Source organism: Coregonus lavaretus (assembly GCF_964263955.1).
Source record: "Coregonus lavaretus genome assembly, chromosome: 19".
In the NCBI taxonomy this organism is placed as follows: Eukaryota; Metazoa; Chordata; class Actinopteri; order Salmoniformes; family Salmonidae; genus Coregonus; species Coregonus lavaretus.
The window spans coordinates 24,657,475-24,677,855 of NC_140006.1; the positions used below are offsets into that span (position 1 = coordinate 24,657,475).

The following is a 20,381-nucleotide window of genomic DNA, read 5'->3' on the forward strand; positions in this document are numbered from 1 at the left end:
AGACAGTTGGTGCGATTATTCGCAAATGGAAGAAACACAAAAGACCTGTCAATCTCCCTCGCCGTGTTTGGAGGAGGAGGAATGCTGCCTATGACCCCAAGAACACCATCCCCACCGTCAAACATGGAGGTGGAAACATTATGCTTTAGGGGGGTTTTTCTGCTAAGGGAACAGGACAACTTCACCGCATCAAAGGGACGATGGATGGGGCCATGTACTGTCAAATATTGGGTGAGAACCTCCTTCCCTCAGCTAGGGCATTGAAAATGGGTCGTGGATGGATATTCCAGCATGACAATGACCCAAAACACATGGCCAAGGCAACAAAGGAGTGGCTCAAGAAGAAGCACATTAAGGTCCTGGAGTGGCCTAGCCAGTCTCAAGACCTTAATCCCATAGAAAATCTGTGGAGGGAGCTGAAGGTTTGAGTTGCCAAACGTCAGCCTCGAAACCTTAATGACTTGGAGAAGATCTGCAAAGAGGAGTGGGACAAAATCCCTCCTGAGATGTGTGCAAACCTGGTGGCCAACTACAAGAAACGTCTGACCTCTGTGATTGCCAACAAGGGTTTTGCCACCAAGTCCTAAATCATGTTTTGCAGAGGGGTCAAATACTTATTTCCCTCATTAAAATGCAAATCAATTTATAACATTTATGACATGCGTTTTTCTGGATTTTTTTGTTGTTATTCTGTCTCTCACTGTTCAAATAAACCTACCATTAAAATTATAGACTGATCATTTCTTTGTCAGTGGGCAAACGTACAAAATCAGCAGGGGATCAAATACTTTTTTCCCTCACTGTATGTACTCGAATATGGCTTATTGTGAAGTCAATATCTCTGATAAATAGCTTTATTATGGGCAACGAAACAGATTGTTTTTATTAAAATAAATTATAGCAGTAGCAAGCTTACCTCCGGTCCTCCTTCTCATCTTTGCGTTCTCCCGCTAAAACTGAACAAGACATCAGTAGGCCTAGTCCGCTCGCACATATATTGAATTTGTTGGACAAACATTTTTTTTCTTTCTGAAGAAGCCTTTGACTCCCTTCCTGAAGTGCAACTGCACAGCCATTGGTTAGGCAGCACAAAAGGCTTTAAGCCTACATCAGCAAGAGCAGGGCAGGCCAGGGCTCATGATTGGGGTAGCCTATCCATTGCCGTGTGTAATACAGTATAGCCTAGTTTTACACCATCCCAGCAGCGCAAAAACACGGGAAGGAAGTATATTTTCTTAGAAATATAACTTTTCCCTGTGCTTCTCCGAGCATGGTCTTCGTATAGCCTAGGCCTATAGCCTATAGTACAGGCTATGGATCATTTGATTGAGACCACACTAGGCACACTTGATATTGCGCGCCCAGCAGGGAATAAGGGATGAGAGGCACACATCGAGATATAATAAGCAACTCATTCACAAACACTGAGCAATATGACATTAAATCTATTACAAATTATATGACCCTCCTCTGGACTAAATAAAAAAAATACTAAACCCTCCCCCTGACTGAAATGGAAAAAGCATGACCCACTCCCATTTTCCTCAGGGTAACAATTGTATACATTTCGACCGCTCCCTAATCATATCACTTAATAATTTTGTTTCCAAAAGAGGGGTTTCATATTTTGCCTCAACACTGAACTTTGACTTCAATATGGTAGGTAAAATCTGTAAACAAAAGCACTGGTTTAATTCAAACCCAGACAGAGAAGCCCATACCTCTTGCCAAAAGCAGTGTCTGGCAGGGGGCTACATAAAGATAGGACTGGGTGAGTGTCTGGCAGCGCCACCATCGCCTCTTGGCCCTCTCCTGCAGCCTCCATGAGTGGAGTGTATCCCTCATCATTGACCTCCTCCAGGTTGGCGCCCCTCTCGATCAGCAGGGCAGCCAGCTATACATGTCCCCCACAGGCCGCCAAAAGAGTCTTGACCTGTGACCCGCTGTCCAACAGCAGCCAGTGTTTGTGTCTGTGTGCGTACCATACAATCCTCCATGAGTGCTGTGTGCATCTCGTCAGCCCCAGCCTCTAACAAAAAGCACACCATGTTCATGTGTCTTGTGTGTGGACAAGAGGAACAATGAAAAACAATGCTCTGGGTGCTTCTTCCTGTTTAACGTTCACTCTTTGTCAACAGACGTGACAATATTAGATCACTAACGCAATGTGTCAGATGTCTCCTTTGTGGTTTTGTGTGTTGTTATACAGAGAGGGAGCAGATGCACACCTTTGCTGATTAGGAACTGTACAGTACACAGGTGTCCCGCTCTGGCTTCATTCATCAGAGGGATTCTGCCCCCCTCTGATTCAGGTTCCTGCAAGGCGAACAGAAAGACAGACAGAAAGACAGAAGTGACACAAGAAAATGCATGAGCAGGAATGTATCCAGATAGAGAGAGAGAGAGACAGTAGACAGCATGTGCATAACTGAATAGATTAAGTTACACATGGTGGTTTATGAAAGTAGACACTTAGCTAGCTAGCTATCATCATCATCAGCTAGTTAACTATGTCCGTTAACATCACCTTACTCTTGAAGTCAGAATAGGGTAGCTAACATTAACGTTAACTAGCTATGGAAAAGGGAAATGTTCAACACAACAAAGAATAACTATGATTAAATTAATGTAAATTACTAAACTAGCTTTTTTCACTATATTTATATGTAATATACATTGTCAACCATCACATGTTCGAATGGTTCACCTATGGCAGGTATGGGACAAAGAGGCGCGGGAGGAATAACCTGTTTCGGTTTCCCAGTTACTTGACAGGTGTGGCATGTCCGACAGAACTGAGCCACATCTTGTTTTAAACCAGGCCAAAAGAAATGTTGCAAAACCCGATCATAAGTCTTGGTGACTCCCAGATGTCCGGACCACTGGTACAGCATTCCAATCTCCACCAGCGTCAACATGGGATGTCCATTTACGCATGAGGAGATTACCATCAATGAAGTATGCCATGTTTTTCTTCTTTAGCTTCTCCACTGAGACAACACTAGAAAAACATTTAGCCAGGCATCTCCAGTTCCATCTTACGCGTCTCCTGTTCTGCCTCTAGCTTACGCGTCTCCAGCTTTTCTCGCCTGATTTGTGCCCTCTCTTCCGCCTCCATTTGGAGCCGTGTCGAGCGGACATCCATCCTGGCATCACTGTCGGACAGTGGGGAGAGTGGGTCAAAATGGGGCAATGTGGCTGGAGCCTTAGCCTCGTCCTCAGACACCGACGGGCTTACAGGAGCAGCAGCCACATCCCCTACAGGAGCAGCAGGCTCAGGCGGCGGTAGCTCAAGCACTCGCTCGTTCAATAATATCTCTGACACCGCTTTCCTAACTTCTGCTTTCACTAAAACCCTTGGTATGGGTACAGAAAAGTGGTCAGCCAAAGCCTGTAGATCCACTCTACGGCAATTATCAAAAACCTCCCACTTAGGGTTTTCCAAAAAGGCATCCAAATCAAAAGTAGCCATCTTAAGCTAGCAACATGAGCCGACGAATACTGAACACAAAACCAGTTAGTCACAGCTGCCAAGCTCAACACTGAACCAGACACTAAACCAATTTGCATGAGTGGCATGGGTATGAATGAGATAGATCCCGGATGAGCCCCACGTTATGTTACGAACCCCGTGGCTGTAAAAGTCTAGGGTGGATGGAAAAGAGACCCGTAACATAACTCATGCAAATTAGAATCGTGACACGGAAACAGTGAGAACAAAAATACACCGACAACCATAAGCTACCTTCAAACACAAAATGTTTATTATGAACACACGGTAAAAGTTTGGGAAAAAGGGCTGAGCAGGACCCAAGGAATGAAACAATAATGTCAAAAAACCCTAAACTGATCTTGCCTGCCTCAAAAACCGCTAAGCTACTGCTAACCATACAAAAATACAGTGGGTGGTCCGCTCAGGGCTAACTAGTATTTTTAGACAGGGTAATGTATGCCCAAGGGCAACTTGCTAAATCTCCCTTTTCCCAGGAACACACAACATACAGAGTAACCAGCAAATGATTGAGTACACAAAAAACAGGACACCACAGTATCCATACTCACAAACGAAAACATAGTTACCATATAGAGTAAACAGCAAATGAGTGAGTACACAAAAAACAGGACACCACAGTATCCATACTCACAAACGAAAACATAGTTACCATATAGAGTAAACAGCAAATGAGTGAGTACACAAAAAGCAGGACACCACAGTATCCATACTCACAAACGAAAACATAGTTACCATATAGAGTCTCTGTCAGCAAACACAACTGACTGGCTTTTAAAACATTTTTACATTTACATTTTAGTCATTTAGCAGACGCTCTTATCCAGAGCGACTTACAGTTAGTGAGTGCATACTTATTTTTTATACTGGCCCCCCGTGGGAATCAAACCCACAACCCTGGCATTGCAAACGCCATGCTCTACCAACTGAGCTACATCCCTGCCGGCCATTCCCTCCCCTACCCTGGGCCAATTGTGTGCCGCCCCATGGTTCTCCCAGTCGCGGCCGGCTACGACAGAGCCTGGATTCGAACCAGGATCTCTAGTGGCACAGCTAGCACTGCGATGCAGTGCCTTAGACCACTGCGCCACTCGGGAGGTGTGAGTGAAAAACCAGAAACAATGCAGAGGATGTGGTGCAATGCAGAGGAATGTCCACTGATTGGTCCACCTCAGCAATCAGCAGACAAACGGATGTCGGACAGGTGGGACACCCCAACGACCACCAATCAGGAACACAAAGGATACCTGTGATTAGGGCAGAAGGAGAGGGAAAAACACAAAAACAAATACAGGATACCTGTATCCGTAACACCAGTTATACTACGACTCCCAGACTGCAATGCGACTCCCAGCATGCAATGCTCCACAGGCTAAATTTAGCAATTAGCAAGCCCAGCCAAAGTCTAAATATACATGCCATTCCACATTTATTTGGGGTTATAATCATGTTATAATTCTCAATAATGCTCAATATATGTTCATACCATTGTCACTAATCAACTGCATTACAGTCAAAATAATTCAAATTCAGATGCTGATCTAATTGACAACACTAGCTAGCTAAATTGGCTAGCTAACCAAACCCATTATGATGGTTAGCTAGCATGCTAGCTAGCACGACTGTTACATCAGAAATAATTGTTTGCAACAATAACAGCTGAGTTTAATCTTAACGAATGTCATAAACAACCGTCCAAAACAACATATAAGCCTGTTAGAAAAAAATATATATTATGAAATGTACAGGCAAAATGCAAATTACTACGGAATGCCTCTAGCTGGTTACACTTCTGCTCCTTGTTCTAGCTGTGCAGTGGCTTTCCATGACAGAGACATCCTTGCATCCACAAAAGTACACATCCCTCTCTCCCCGAGATGTCTCACTCTTTCAACCGGATGTCCCGCTCAACATCCACTCGAGGCCTCCCCTAGCATCACTCAAAGCTGAGCGGTACCATTCTCTTTCCCTGAGACGTCTCGCTCTTTCAACAGGTCATCCAGGTGCTCGGTGCGGTACGTCTTTCTCAGAGTTATAGCTGTCTCTCAACTTTGGCCGACATTCTTCTAATTTTCTCATCCATTAAACATTTGATCTTAATACAGTTTTCTGTTCACAAAACTAGAATCTGTTACGGACAGAGTGGACTAAGTTTTGTAGACTTTACCCGTTGCCAAAGTTTCAAAAAATTGCATTGTTTAGAAGGAGTGAAAGGGCGAATTGAGTTATTGCACACTCACACTTCAGAGTAGGCGTTCCCGAACGGAAATATGCAAAGACAAGCTAGATCACGCCAATAGGATCTCGCTAGCTCGTGCTAAAAACAGGTTTATAGATATTTTTGCAAATGTCTAAAAAATAAAAAACTGACAGCATATGTACTCAGACCCTTTACTCAGTACTTTGTTGAAGCACCTTTGGCAGCGATTACAGTCTCGAGTCTTCTTGGGTATGACGCTACAAGCTTGGCACACCTGTATTTGGGGAGTTTCTCCCATTCTTCTCTGCAGATCCTCTCAAGCTCTGTCAGGTTGGATTGGGAGCGATGCTGCACAGCTATTGTCAGGTCTCTCCAGAGATGATAGATCGGGTTCAAGTCAGGGTTCTGGCTGGGCCACTCAAGGACATTCAGAGACTTGTCCCAAAGCCACTCCTGTGGCCATCTCATTGTCCTGTTGGAAAGTGAACGTTCGCCCCAGTCTGAGGCCCTGGTCGCTCTGGAGCAGGTTTTCATTAAAGATCTCTCTGTACTTGTCTCCCAGTCCCTCCCGCTGAAAAACATCCCCACAGCATGATGCTGCCACCACCATGCTTTACCGTAGGGATGGTTTTGGCCAGGTGATGAGTGGTGCCTGGTTTTCTCCAGATGTGATGCTTGGCATTTAGGCCAAAGAGTTCAATCTTGGTTTCATCAGACCGGATAATCTTGTTTCTCATGGTCTGAGGTGCCTTTTGGCAAACTCCAAGCGGGCTAAGGTAGCTTAGTGGGTAAGAGCGTTGTGCCAGTAACCGAAAGGTCGCTGGTTCTAATCCCAGAGCCGACTAGGTGAAAAATCTGTCGATGTGCCCTTGAGCAAGGCACTTAACCCTAATTGCTCCTGTAAGTCGCTCTGGATAAGAGCGTCTGCTAAATGACAAAAAAAAAAAAAAAAAAAAAAAAAAAGGCCTGATTGGTGGAGTGATGCAGAGATGGTTGTCCTTCTGGAAGGTACTCCCATCTCCACAGAGGAAATCTGGAGCTCTGTCAGAGTGACCATCGTCGTCTTGGTTACCTCCATGACCAAGGCCAAGGCCCTTCTCCCCCGATTGCTCAGTTTGGCTGGGCGGCCAGCTCCAGGAAGAGTCTTGGTGGTCCCAAACTTCTTCCATTTAAGAATAATGGAGGCCACTGTGTTCTTGGGGACCTTCAATGCTGCAGACATTTTTTGGTACCCTTCCCCAGATCTGTGCCTCGACACAATCCTGTCTCGGAGCTCTATGGACAATTCCTTCGACCTCATGGATTGGTTTTTGCTCTGACATGCACTGTCAACTGTGGGAACTTATATAGACAGGTGTGTGCCTTTCCAAATCATGTCCAATCAATTGAATTTACCACAGGTGGACTCCAACATCTCAAGGATGATCAATGGAAACAGGATGCACCTGAGGTCAATTTCGAGTCTCATAGCAAAGGGTCTGAATACTTATGTAAATAAGGTATTTCTGTTTTTAATTTTTAATACATTTGCAAACATTTCTAAAAAAACTGTTTTCGCTTTGTCATTATGGGGTATTGTGTTTAGATTGATGAGGGAAAACAATTATTGAATCAATTTTAGAATAAGGCTGTAACGTAACAAAATGTGGGAAAAGTGAAGGGGTCTGAATACTTTCCGAATGCACTGTAGAGAAGGAGAGAAGGCACACATTCTGATGGGGAGGCATCTGATGAAAAACCTACCTCACTCTGTATGGCAAGGCTTGTTTAATGTTTTATATTAAGACAAAATCACATTACATATGCAATATCAGGCCTGACATACAATACTGAACTAAAATAACACAAAATGAAGTTGAAAAATCTTTCATTTTGGGGAAAATGATCTCAAACCACTGTAAAAGACAATTTCAACAATGTATGTTTTTCACACAGAATATCAAAAAGAAAACTGCCATTTAATTATAATTGCAATGAAATAAATTAAAATATATTATAAAAAGGCTTTTGCATGTCATCCCTCAGATAAGAAATGTACAAAATATTTCCAAAGAATTCATGTAAAATATATTGTACTGCAATGTGGTACTGTTTTTAGTTTACTTCATGCTGCTAATGAAAATAAAAACAATAATCAATCATTTGACAAAAGTGGTTATCAGCAACAGATATGCTACAGGTAAACCAACATAAATAAACAATTATTCTCCATGTCAGTATGCTATATTCTGTTTTATTATATCCTATGCTATAATATAATATTATATATTACATTATGTGAACTGTGACGTGTTAGATATTCTAATGAAATGTGAGATCATGCTTTGTCATAAAGTGTTGCTCTACAGTAAATGGATGTCCTCTGATCATTTTGGTTTATAAAATATTAAGGAATATTGTGTTTCAGTTGCAACTTGACTATTAGCACATACAGTGACGCACAACCAACGTTTTGCTCCCGTTTACAACAATAAACCAAAATATACCATTGTGAGATGTAGACAAGGTTTTACATGTTGATTCATTACAATAGCCTACAGGACAAAATAGCAACAAAAACAATGTGAAGAAATTACCTAATAATAACAGCTTTGCTTATGTGTTCAGTGGTGCAATTTCAGTGATTTTATCATACGATTCAGATAGCTGTGGGCATGTGGGGCACTAACATTATATGTAAGAATACATTTTGCTTGAAGAATGTTGTTACAGACTTCAACAGTAACAGCGAATCATTTTATGTTCATTTGAGAGTCTCTCATGCTGTCTACCTTCCCCTTAGCTCCCCTAATCCTCTCTTCAGCACACACTGTGTTGTCTGTGTAATGCAACGCTGAATGAATCACAGCACTTCCCAACCCACATGATGTGAATATGAGAATCTTAACATGGGGAAAGGCTGACATAGTCTTGTTGGCACTTACAGACTAACAGAAAACCGTTTAATATTGTTGGTTATTCTGACTTACTGGGTGAAAATGGTTATCTTATGAATAAGGAAATAAAATGATTAGACGTAAAACATACAACCCAACTGTACTCAAACAAACATACCAAATATAACCTATAGAACACAGGAGGTTGGTGGCACCTTAATTGGGAAGGACAGGCTCCTGGTAATGGCTCGAGCGGAATAATTGGAATTGTTTCAAATACATCAAACACATGGTGTCCATGTGTTTGGTTACATTCCATTCACTCCGTTTCGGCCATTATCATGAGCCGTTCTCCCCTCAGCAGCCTCCTGTGCTATAGAACTATACACATTGATACCAACAAAGGCATAGAAGTTCAGGCATTAGTTAAGAGTGTGTATAGTGTATAACTGTCCATGGAGATAGCTGCAGTTAAGCCATGTTCTTTCCTTTTCCTTTTAGCATATACAGTGAGGGAAAAAAGTATTTGATCCCCTGCTGATTTTGTACGTTTGCCCACTGACAAAGAAATGATCAGTCTATAATTTTAATGGTAGGTTTATTTGAAAAAAATCCAGAAAAACACATGTCAAAAATGTTATAAATTGATTTGCATTTTAATTAGGGAAATAAGTATTTGAACCCCTCTCAATCAGAAAGATTTCTGGCTCCCAGGTGTCTTTTATACAGGTAACGAGCTGAGATTAGGAGCACACTCTTAAAGGGAAGCAATTAATCAATCAGATTCCAAACTCTCCACCATGGCCAAGACCAAAGAGCTCTCCAAGGATGTCAGGGACAAGATTGTAGACCTACACAAGGCTGGAATGGGCTACAAGACCATCGCCAAGCAGCTTGGTGAGAAGGTGACAACAGTTGGTGCGATTATTCGCAAATGGAAGAAACACAAAAGACCTGTCAATCTCCTTCGGCCTGGGGCTCCATGCAAGATCTCACCTCGTGGAGGTGCAATGATCATGAGAATGGTGAGGAATCAGCCCAGAACTACACGGGAGGATCTAGTCAATGATCTCAAGGCAACTGGGACCATAGTCACCAAGAAAACAATTGGTAACACACTACGCCATGAAGGACTGAAATCCTGCAGCGCCCACAAGGTCCCCCTGCTCAAGAAAGCACATAAACAGGCCCGTCTGAAGTTTGCCAAAGAACATCTAAATGATTCAGAGGAGAACTGGGTGAAAATGTTGTGGTCAGATGAGACCAAAATCGAGCTCTTTGGCATCAACCAACTCGCCGTGTTTGGAGGAGGAGGAATGCTGCCTATGACCCCAAGAACACCATCCCCACCGTCAAACATGGAGGTGGAAACATTATGCTTTAGGGGTGTTTTTCTGCTAAGGGACAACTTCACCGCATCAAAGGGACGATGGACGGGGCCATGTACCGTCAAATCTTGGGTGAGAACCTCCTTCCCTCAGCCAGGGCATTGAAAATGGGTCGTGGATGGGTATTCCAGCATGACATTGACCCAAAACACACGGCCAAGGCAACAAAGGAGTGGCTCAAGAAGAAGCACATTAAGGTCCTGGAGTGGCCTAGCCAGTCTCCAGACCTTAATCCCATAGAAAATCTGTGGAGGAAGCTGAAGGTTCGAGTTGCCAAACGTCAGCCTCAAAACCTTAATGACTTGGAGAAGATCTGCAAAGAGGAGTGGGACAAAATCCCTCCTGAGATGTGAGCAAACCTGGTGGCCAACTACAAGAAACGTCTGACCTCTGTGATTGCCAACAAGGGTTTTGCCACCAAGTACTAAGTCATGTTTTGCAGAGGGTTCAAATACCTATTTCCCTCATTAAAATGCAAATCAATTTATAACATTTTTGACATGCGTTTTTCTGGATTTTTTTGTTGTTATTCTGTCTCTCACTGTTCACTTAAACCTACCATTAAAATTATAGACTGATCATGTCTTTGTCAGTGGGCAAACATACAAAATCAGCAGGGGATCAAATACTTTTTTCCCTCACTGTAGCCACCATCATAAATATGTCCCTATTGGTCATACAGTATTTATTTTGTTCAATATTCAGGGTACAGTCAGTGTGCCCAGAATGAAATAGTCCAACACTGAAAGCAGAGTGGCTGAATCCTGAAGGCACATTGGATATTGTCATTACTATAACTAATATGATGCTTGTTCATACAATAATCCTTTTCATGACAATATCATATCAATTCCCTCTCAAAAGTCACAATGTCGCCAAATGTGAACCTGTCATATCATGCCAGAAACCAATCTTTCCAAGAAGAGCCATCATCATATGTAACAAGACCGGGGAAACTTGGCACAAAATAAATAATAATCTGCAAGATAAAAGACACATTTGTGAGGAAATACCAGTGCTACTGTGTGGAATGGTGCAATGAAGGGTTGCCATAATCGTGTAGCATGCCATTGTATTCTACACAGAATAAGGACTGCAGTGCAATTAAACCAATACATGACAATGCAATACAATCAAATGTCAGTGACATAAACCTTAATGTGTTTTTAATCAGTGCAGGGATATTATTTTCCAAAGCATTTTGTCTCTAAGCAACTCATTTGGTACTCATTTGGCAGCAAAGGAAATAGAAGTGTACAGTATGTGCTTGACACATTAAATGCAGGCATCAACATCTCTACAATCAAAGCTAAAAACATTAAGACATTTAATCAACTGTAATGCAAAAAATAAATGAAAAAAGTAATATCGTTTTTTTTTTCATTCTCAGTCCAGGTGATGCAGTAGTTGTAATAATGGCTCCATGAGAATGACTGATATCATGTTGACAAAACTCCTCCAACTCCTCACTCAATGTAAATACATTATAGACAAGCCAGCCAATGCACACATCTAGTCCATGGGGATATCTTCCTATCACCCATTTACACATGATTCATCATCATCATCATCATCATCATCATCATCATCATCATCATCAAAGCCTTGCCCTCACACAGCGAAGTGCGAAGAGCAATGGGCACACCTCTGACCAGTACCAAAATGTGAATGTCCGATTAAATGAACCATTCCTTCTTGCTCTCATCAATGGTTTCTGTGAAGGCTGGGTCATTGACAATGATGGCTGCATCGGCACAGTCCGCAGACTCCGCCCCTTTGGCCTCATTGGTGTGGTAGGAGCCCTTGTGACGGAACATATGGCGAATAAAGAACACCAGGGTGCAGAGGATGGTGAAGATGACCACAGCAATGATACCTGCAAGTACAAAGGACATTATGAGGTACATGACACCGTGTTCTTTTGAAAATTACTGGATTTGACACTTTTCTATTTATTTTCCTTTTTTATATATTGAATACTGCATTGTTGAGGAAGAGCTTGCAAGTAAGCATTTCACTGCACTGTTTGCACCTGCTGTATCCTCTGTGCACGTGACAAATACACTTTGATAAGGGCTTGTAAGTAAGCATTTCACGGTAAGGTCTACACCTGTTGTATTCGGCGCATGTGACAAATACAATTTGATTTGATTTGATTTGACCATTAAAAACATCAACAACCCAGTATAGTAGGTGAGTTGATTACTGCCCCTATTCACCTCCAATAATTGCAGCGTTCCGATCAACTCCATCCCGGCTAACTCTTTCCTCGTTGAATGGGAATACAGCACCAGCTGAAAAAGTAAACAAAAACAGATCTCAACCACAAAATATCTAAACCACAAAATAATCAAACAATGCTCAAAAAATGTAAATGCTGTCACACATTTTTTACAGAGACAGAATATGTAAATTGTAAACTGGCACACTTTGGCATCTGATTATTTAAAAAAACAGGACAGGCGATAAATATAGCATGCAGTATATGCACAGTGTGTGAGTCAGGGGGGGAAGTAGGCTAGGAGTGGGCTAAGAGTCGAGAAGAGCAGTCTGCTCTTTTCATCTGGCATCTCTGTGGCACTCTAGTCCATTTGAATGGATTCTGCAGAATCTGTGTAAATCCCTCATCACATATCACCGCCCCCAGAATACACACACACACACACACCACACACACACACCACACACACACACACACACACACACACACACACACACACACACACACACACACACACACACACACACACACACACACACACACACACACACACACACACACACACACACACACACACACACACACACACACACACACACACACACACACACACACACACACACACACACACACACACACACACACACAGTGGAGCAGGGATCACAGATGCCTCTCACAGGGAGCTTACAAAGGCTGATCTGTTGCCTTTGGAGCACTATGCAAGGCTCAGATCAAATGATAAAAAGATTATTCTCATGTTTTTCATCCAAAGCTCTCTTAGTAAAAGTCAGAATATTTACATTTACATTTTAGTCATTTAGCAGACGCTCTTATCCAGAGCGACTTACAGTTAGTGAGTGCATACATATTTGTTTTCATACAATATCAGTAGTGTAACAATCTATAAGTGAAAATATCAACCTACTACTCCCATTAGGCCTAGCTGTGGGACAACTGAAATGGTTTATATTAATCCTTACTAAAGCAGTACCACTAAAACAATTTATCTGACCTATTGAAACCTTATATGCCTCCATAGGTTAAACATACAACATAGTCACTTAGAGTCCCTGAGGGATAACATTTCATACCCTTGTACAGAGCAGACCATTCCCAGAGTAGGCATGAGATAGATCTTGTGTTTCCAGTAATGGAGAGATTAAGAGAAGAGAGGGTGAGTGGGTGGGCAGCAATATATCTCATGTATCTGGAAAGCTCATTCCTTTGTGTCCAGAGAACACACCCAGGATCAATACACTGACCCAGTGATAACCATCCTGTAGACCTATCCACAGGAGCTAAACAGCACAGCACATGGGTTTAAATGGTTCAATAGCTGGAGAAGAAAAATACCACTATTAAATATCATGGCTTGAAGTTTTAATTAAATGTCAAATCTCTTTGGAGGACTGAGTGGACCGCTGGTGCTGCTAGTTGACCACTGACAATCTATCTACTGTAAAGGACTACTTTAAAAACGCAGTATTGATGGTATCAAGACGTAAATAAAAAAACAAAATAATTCAATAGAATAGAATAGAATAAAATCCCATGATATGAATAAATAGTTCCATTGGTTGGACAATCAAAGGGGATAGATTGAGACACAGTGATTTACTGTACCTGAGTCCATGTGCCAGGGGTCGTTGGCAGCAGCCATGGGTGAGATGGTGAGAGGAGACGCCCCACAGTTGGACTCCACTAGAATGCCCTCGGTGGTCACCGGGGCGACGATGCCAGACCTCAGTGCTGCCTTCAGAGGGGCGATGTTGTTGAACTGAACTCTGGACAGACAGCCCACGAACCCTGGGGTGTTGTACTTCTCTATGAGAACCGGGTCAATCTGGCCAGTTTCTGATTAAAACAAATACAAAATAAAAAACATTACAGCACTTCTAGATTAGATAGGAGTTCTTCCTCATGGTATTCCTGTCAACCTGTCTTGTGTGAAATATACAGTTGCGCTTCATCATCTTCTGCTTGTGTAGAGCTGCTGACTGATACTGCCTGACCACTTAATACTGGTCTACAACCATGATGCACTACTACTCAACACATTGCAATACTGTTAGCCTCCCCAGTTTGATTTATGTTCACGGGAACCTAGTCTCTGGTTGGTGATACTGTATTCCCTGTCCCTAGCTTCCCCTTACATTACAGACAGGCAACTACTGTAGAGACTTCTACTGCAGATATGTTATATTCCAAAGTATCCAATTCTATTGCAATATGTTATTCTACAAGGCAGATAAAGAAGAGTAATTTCACAGTTATATGTAAGAAGGATGTTTCATATGCCCCCAGGTTGAAAAGACAAACACATCCTGTTTGGAACATTAGGCCATGCATGATCTTTACTTTTCAGAAAACACATCGCAACATCTACAGAAAAAGAATTCACCATCTTAGGCCAGTCAGAGAGCTACAGTGACAATGTTTGTTAAAAACAACATAGGCCTTTTTTATTTGTATTTATCCTTTATTTAAGTAGGCAAGTCAGTTAAGAACAAATTCTTATTTACAATGACGGCCTACCCCGGCCAAACCGCCTACTTTGCATGAAAAGGAAATGACGAAAAATATAAATAATCAAACAAAGAGTTGCAACAAGGTCAAGGTTTACGATAAGTGTCCCCAATACCTACATATTTACAGTGTAGTTACAGGTAGGTTGTTGAAAACACTATGCCACCTCAAATACAGAAGAGTATTACCTGGTTTCCCTGTTGTCCTCCCTGAATGTAGTAGCGCTAACTCTGAGTCTGCCCCCACGGTGCAGCCCCTCTATCCAGAGCACAAGTCCTTGCCTTCTACAGTGCTACCACTGCCCGCTGTATGCCTGTCTATGAGAGTTGCTTGTCTGTCTGCCTGTATGTCTGTCTGTCTGTATGTCTGTCTGTCACCAGATACATTTGACTCTGTATCTGCCTTCCTGCCTGCTAGTAGTCTGTTTATCTTCCTGCCAATACGTCTATCTCTCTGTCTATCTGTCTTCCTGTGTGTATACCTGTCTGTCTGTCAGCCTATCTGTAAATCTGCCAGGGTGTCTATGTGCCTGCAGCCTTGGTTAGTCAGCGAGCTCTGAATGTGAATGCACACTAAGTGATTCAGCCCAGCTCCTTTCCCTTCCTTCTCTTCTCTTCCTTACAGCCAGACCAGGCAGGGAAACCATGGAGATCCAAGATGATGTCATGGATACATTCACAGACGGAGGCGGCTCGGAGAAAACCTGGATGTGAGTAAAGGATTACAGGATGGGGATTGTGCTCCCTCCCTCCCTGAGGATGATGTCAGAGATTGTTGTTAATTTATTAATCGAGTGCATCAGCAAAGCACTCTGGGAAGTTGTAAGGTTTTACCAGCCAGACACAATGGGGCATTCTACTGTTCTCAGAACAGGACCAGTGTACTGGTGTCTGACTCCTGCTATCACGGTGCTGCTCCCTCCCTTAGCGGAAATCAAACACACCATGCCATGCGCACATCACTTGATTCTGTTTTCTATTCTACCCCTCCTCTATACTGACATGTTGTGTGCTGCAGTGGTATGGTTCCTGATGGCCCTATGATCCAGACTTTTTTACATTGCGTTTATCTGAATTGTGTAGGTGTACTATATCAGTCAGCAGTGGCGATTTTAGCATGTACATCTAGCAGGGGCAAACTCTTTTATTTTTATTTTTTATGCATGCCATCAAAGCCACTACACAACACAACACTACACTAAACAATACATTAATTGCACTATATAACGGTGCCAAATGGTGCCCGCAAACTGTTAGGGCATACATAAAGCTGTCCCAACAGCAGAGCTTTCTTTTCAGCACCATGGAGTGAATCATTACCACTGCTACACCTGGCTATCAGGAGAGCCTTGTCTGGCAGCGAAACAGTTAATTTACTGCCTTTTAAAAAAACATAGCTGATATGGCTGACTTGCTTAAACAAATGTGGTTTCTACTGACAATTGAGATGTACAAACTACGGAATAAGGGGATGACGAGCGGATAAAAGGCAATCCGTAATTTTGATTAAGACATTAATGAGCGAGCTGAGATGGACGTAGTCAATATAACTATTTGTTCAGCACTTTTGAAATGTACAACGACAGAATTCAGAACATGGGCCGTTCTTACAGTATTCTCCCTGTACACCAAGTTGGAACTGTAGGATAAATAAAGGGGGCATATAAGCAGACAATGAAAGCTCTTACAATATTCAATTATTAAATTTCTCTAAAACAGGCTATAGGCTACATGTGCACCACCAAGTCAGAACAGTTGGCTAAGTTATGAGGGGGAAAGGGACCAAATTATTAGGGTGAGGCACATGGGTTACTAACAGCTTACTACACAACATAAACTTAGTATTACTTTCTTAGCTACATATCTCCCTGTCATATTACATCATTTATGCAGCAGCATACAATAAATTTTTGGCCTCCCCGTTGTTGTGCTGTGCTCACTTGAACAGGAAGGTGGCGCGGCGGTCCTTCTTGTGGGCAAATTGTGTCATGAAACTTTGTCATCAAAGTCTGGCATTCTCTGGATTTATGGTGCTTTCACGACAACTGGGAACTCGTAAAAAAACAAGGTTGAATCATGACGTCAGTGATCTTTAGGTCAGAGCTCTAGAAAGAGGCCTGAGTTCCCGACTTGGAATTCTGAGTTGGATGACCGTTCAAAACGTATTTTCCCAGTTGGAGCTCCCAGTTGTCTTGAACGCGGCAGAAGTTATGCTGGGTTGACAGCATGGCCAATGTATTCAACCTTTTCTGGCCCATGGTGTTGCGTGAGAATGTTTATCCTTTTAAGCTTGGAAAAGTACCTTTAAACCCAGACTTGGACCACACACCCTCTCCACCGAATAGCAGACAAGGAAGAAAAATAGTGATTGCTTTGCAAGGCTTGCAGTTAGCAACTGATTCGTTCCAAACCACTCATTGTTGAATTTGCGATTTCCAACTTGTTGTGTAATGTTTATGTCCAATGGCCGATGAGCACCGATACGTTTTATCTATAATTTATCTTCATATGACAAGGATTGAAAAGGATTTGCCAGTAGATTGTTGACGTAATTCATGATGATGACTGCTTCTCTAGCTTGCTAGCTAAGATTTTGAAAGTATGATGTTGACATGATCAGTCCAATCAAAGCTACGGTAGATATAACATGATTTGACGTCATTTTATCTGTGGCAAATGACCTTGAGCCTTCTTACATGGGCACTTCTAATGTAAATCTGATATGTGACACTTATTAATGCCAAAATAACATGCCTCCCCTGCCCTGAATGACGGGTCGCCACTGTCAGTCAGACAAAGACAAAGGAAAGGCCTGGACAAGGCCTATTGTAACATTGCTCAATTTGGGCACTAAAATGGATGTACATGTCTTTATATCAAGAAAGCACGATTTTTCTGTCAAGGCAACATCACCATTACCAGCTATATTGATGCCCTCTTTCCATATATTAATACACCTAGACTAAACCAGTACTAAACAAGAATCACTCAGCCATGGATTGGCAACAATAATTCTGGTTTTGTGTTTTATCAGAAACACACAGAACCAAAGTCCTAAAATCACTTAGGGCCAAATTCAAAGAGATCAATGCAAGTAACTCTGACTTCCGTGTAAATAATACATTGATTCCCACTGGCTATAGGGTGAATGCACCAATTTGTAAGTCGCTCTGGATAAGAGCGTCTGCTAAATGACGTAAATGTAAATGTAATGTAAATGATTCCATGCATGATAGACAGCATTCCTTATATTTACACTCCAGTAGTAATACATGGATTATATCTGCACTTACCAAATACTTTCCCCAGGAATATAGTTTTGACCAGGTTGAACTGGGTGTCAGAGCCATCAGGTAGAGTGTAGCTGACTGGGGGGTAATGGTCCAACTGGAAAATAACATAATGATATGGTCATGAATCATGATATATTGCAGTCAGTTATAAACCCAACAGCCAGCATTTTTATTATTGTTAATTACTACTCCCTAGTGGTGAATTTGAAACAGCATATTCCTGGAAATCCTAGCTGATGCTAGCAGCTTATCGTGCATTAGCGAAATCAGATAAACAAACAGAAAAAAAAAGTGCTAAAAAGCATAATGCACTATAAACCATTTGCACAGGAAAGGTGGGTCAGGTGTGTTGCAAAGAGCCTAATGCAGTCTGAGAGGACACAGAACAAATATGTCTTCTGTTGGATTTAATGGCATCAGCAAATCCCTCTCACTGAGAATGGTGTCCTCCCTTCCAGATAGCAGAGCACTAGAGTTCTACCTTTGAACTGCTTTATGAAAAGTGCTATATCTATAGTCTATGTACCTATCAAACAGCCTAATTTAGTCTGAGAGGACTGTTGGATTGAATGACATCATCAAATCTCTCACTGAGAGTGGTGCCCTCCCTGGGACTCAAGCGGAGCATTAGAGTCCTACCTTTCAACTGCTTGATGAAAATGATAAAGCTACATCATTGTTATGATTTTTACCTGCAGCCTAATGTAGTCTGAGAGGGAAAAGAAAATCCATATTTTGTTGAATTTCATGACTCCCACTGTGTGATAGATCCCCCTAGGATCATACTGGAACTGCAGCTGAAAAGTGCTCCATAGATAGATAATGCAACGTCATCATTATTATCACCTGCAGCCGTATGTTCCTCTCCTGCCTGGAGATGTTGATGTGGTGGGGCTGCCCGTTGGCCATGTTGCGGTGGTCCAGGTCGATGGTGAACGGCTCCCTCAGGCCTCCCAGGCTGTAGCGGATCTGGAGTGTCCCTGACAGAGGGAGATGGAATGGCCAGTCAGTCCTAATGTGTCTTAATCTTATTCATATGGTTGTCCGCCCATTATCTCACAGGCTTTGTAACATGGTTAGAGTATCAAACTCAAGTGGCAATTGTACAGTGAGGGAAAAAAGTATTTGATCCCCTGCTGATTTTGTACGTTTGCCCACTGACAAAGAAATGATCAGTCTATAATTTTAATGGTAGGTTTATTTGAACAGTGAGAGACAGAATAACAACAAAGAAATCCAGAAAAATGCATGTCAAAAATGTTATAAATTGATTTGCATTTTAATGAGGGAAATAAGTATTTGACCCCCTCTCGATCAGAAAGATTTCTGGCTCCCAGGTGTCTTTTATACAGGTAACGAGCTGAGATTAGGAGCACACTCTTAAAGGGAGTGCTCCTAATCTCAGCTGGTTACCTGTATAAAAGACACCTGTCCACAGAAGCAATCAATCAATCAGATTCCAAACTCTCCACCATGGCCAAGACCAAAGAGCTCTCCAAGGATGTCAGGGACAAGATTGTAGACCTACACAAGGCTGGAATGGGCTACAAGACCATCGCCAAGCAGCTTGGTGAGAAGGTGACAACAGTTGGTGCGATTATTCGTAAATGGAAGAAACACAAAAGAACTGTCAATCTCCCTCGGCCTGGGGCTCCATGCAAGATCCCACCTCGTGGAGTTTCAATGATCAGGAATCAACCCAGAACTACACGGGAGGATCTTGTCAATGATCTCAAGGCAGCTGGGACCATAGTCACCAAGAAAACAATTGGTAACACACTACGCTGTGAAGGACTGAAATCCTGCAGCGCCCGCAAGGTCCCCCTGCTCAAGAAAGCACATATACAGGCCCGTCTGAAGTTTGCCAATGAACATCTGAATGATTCAGAGGAGAACTGGGTGAAAGTGTTGTGGTCAGATGAGACAAAAATCGAGCTCTTTGGCATCAACTCAACTCGCCGTGTTTGGAGGAGGAGGAATGCTGCCTATGACCCCAAGAACACCATCCCCACCGTCAAACATGGAGGTGGAAACATTATGCTTTAGGGGTGTTTTTCTGCTAAGGGGACAGGACAACTTCACCGCATCAAAGGGACGATGGACGGGGCCATGTACCGTCAAATCTTGGGTGAGAACCTCCTTCCCTCAGCCAGGGCATTGAAAATGGGTCGTGGATGGGTATTCCAGAATGACATTGACCCAAAACACACGGCCAAGGCAACAAAGGAGTGGCTCAAGAAGAAGCATATTAAGGTCCTGGAGTGGCCTAGCCAGTCTCCAGACCTTAATCTCATAGAAAATCTGTGGAGGGAGCTGAAGGTTCGAGTTGCCAAACGTCAGGCTCAAAACCTTAATGACTTGAAGAAG

At 42.5% G+C, this 20,381-nt stretch overlaps 1 protein-coding gene across 1 annotated transcript in view; it reads right to left on the reverse strand.

Annotated features, from left to right (window-relative positions):
* Window positions 1-11,651: 11,651 nt before the first annotated feature.
* The window catches only part of LOC311147086 (contactin-associated protein-like 2), a gene marked incomplete at both ends in the record, with an annotated part of 59,180 nt that continues 50,450 nt past the window's right edge, over window positions 11,652-20,381 (reverse strand). Inside the window, 5 exons of the mRNA XM_084183711.1 lie at window positions 11,652-11,851; window positions 12,195-12,269; window positions 13,820-14,050; window positions 18,015-18,108; window positions 18,861-18,994. Of these exons, the coding sequence (XP_084039837.1) occupies window positions 11,652-11,851; window positions 12,195-12,269; window positions 13,820-14,050; window positions 18,015-18,108; window positions 18,861-18,994 (734 nt within the window). The remainder of the gene's footprint in view (window positions 11,852-12,194; window positions 12,270-13,819; window positions 14,051-18,014; window positions 18,109-18,860; window positions 18,995-20,381) is intronic.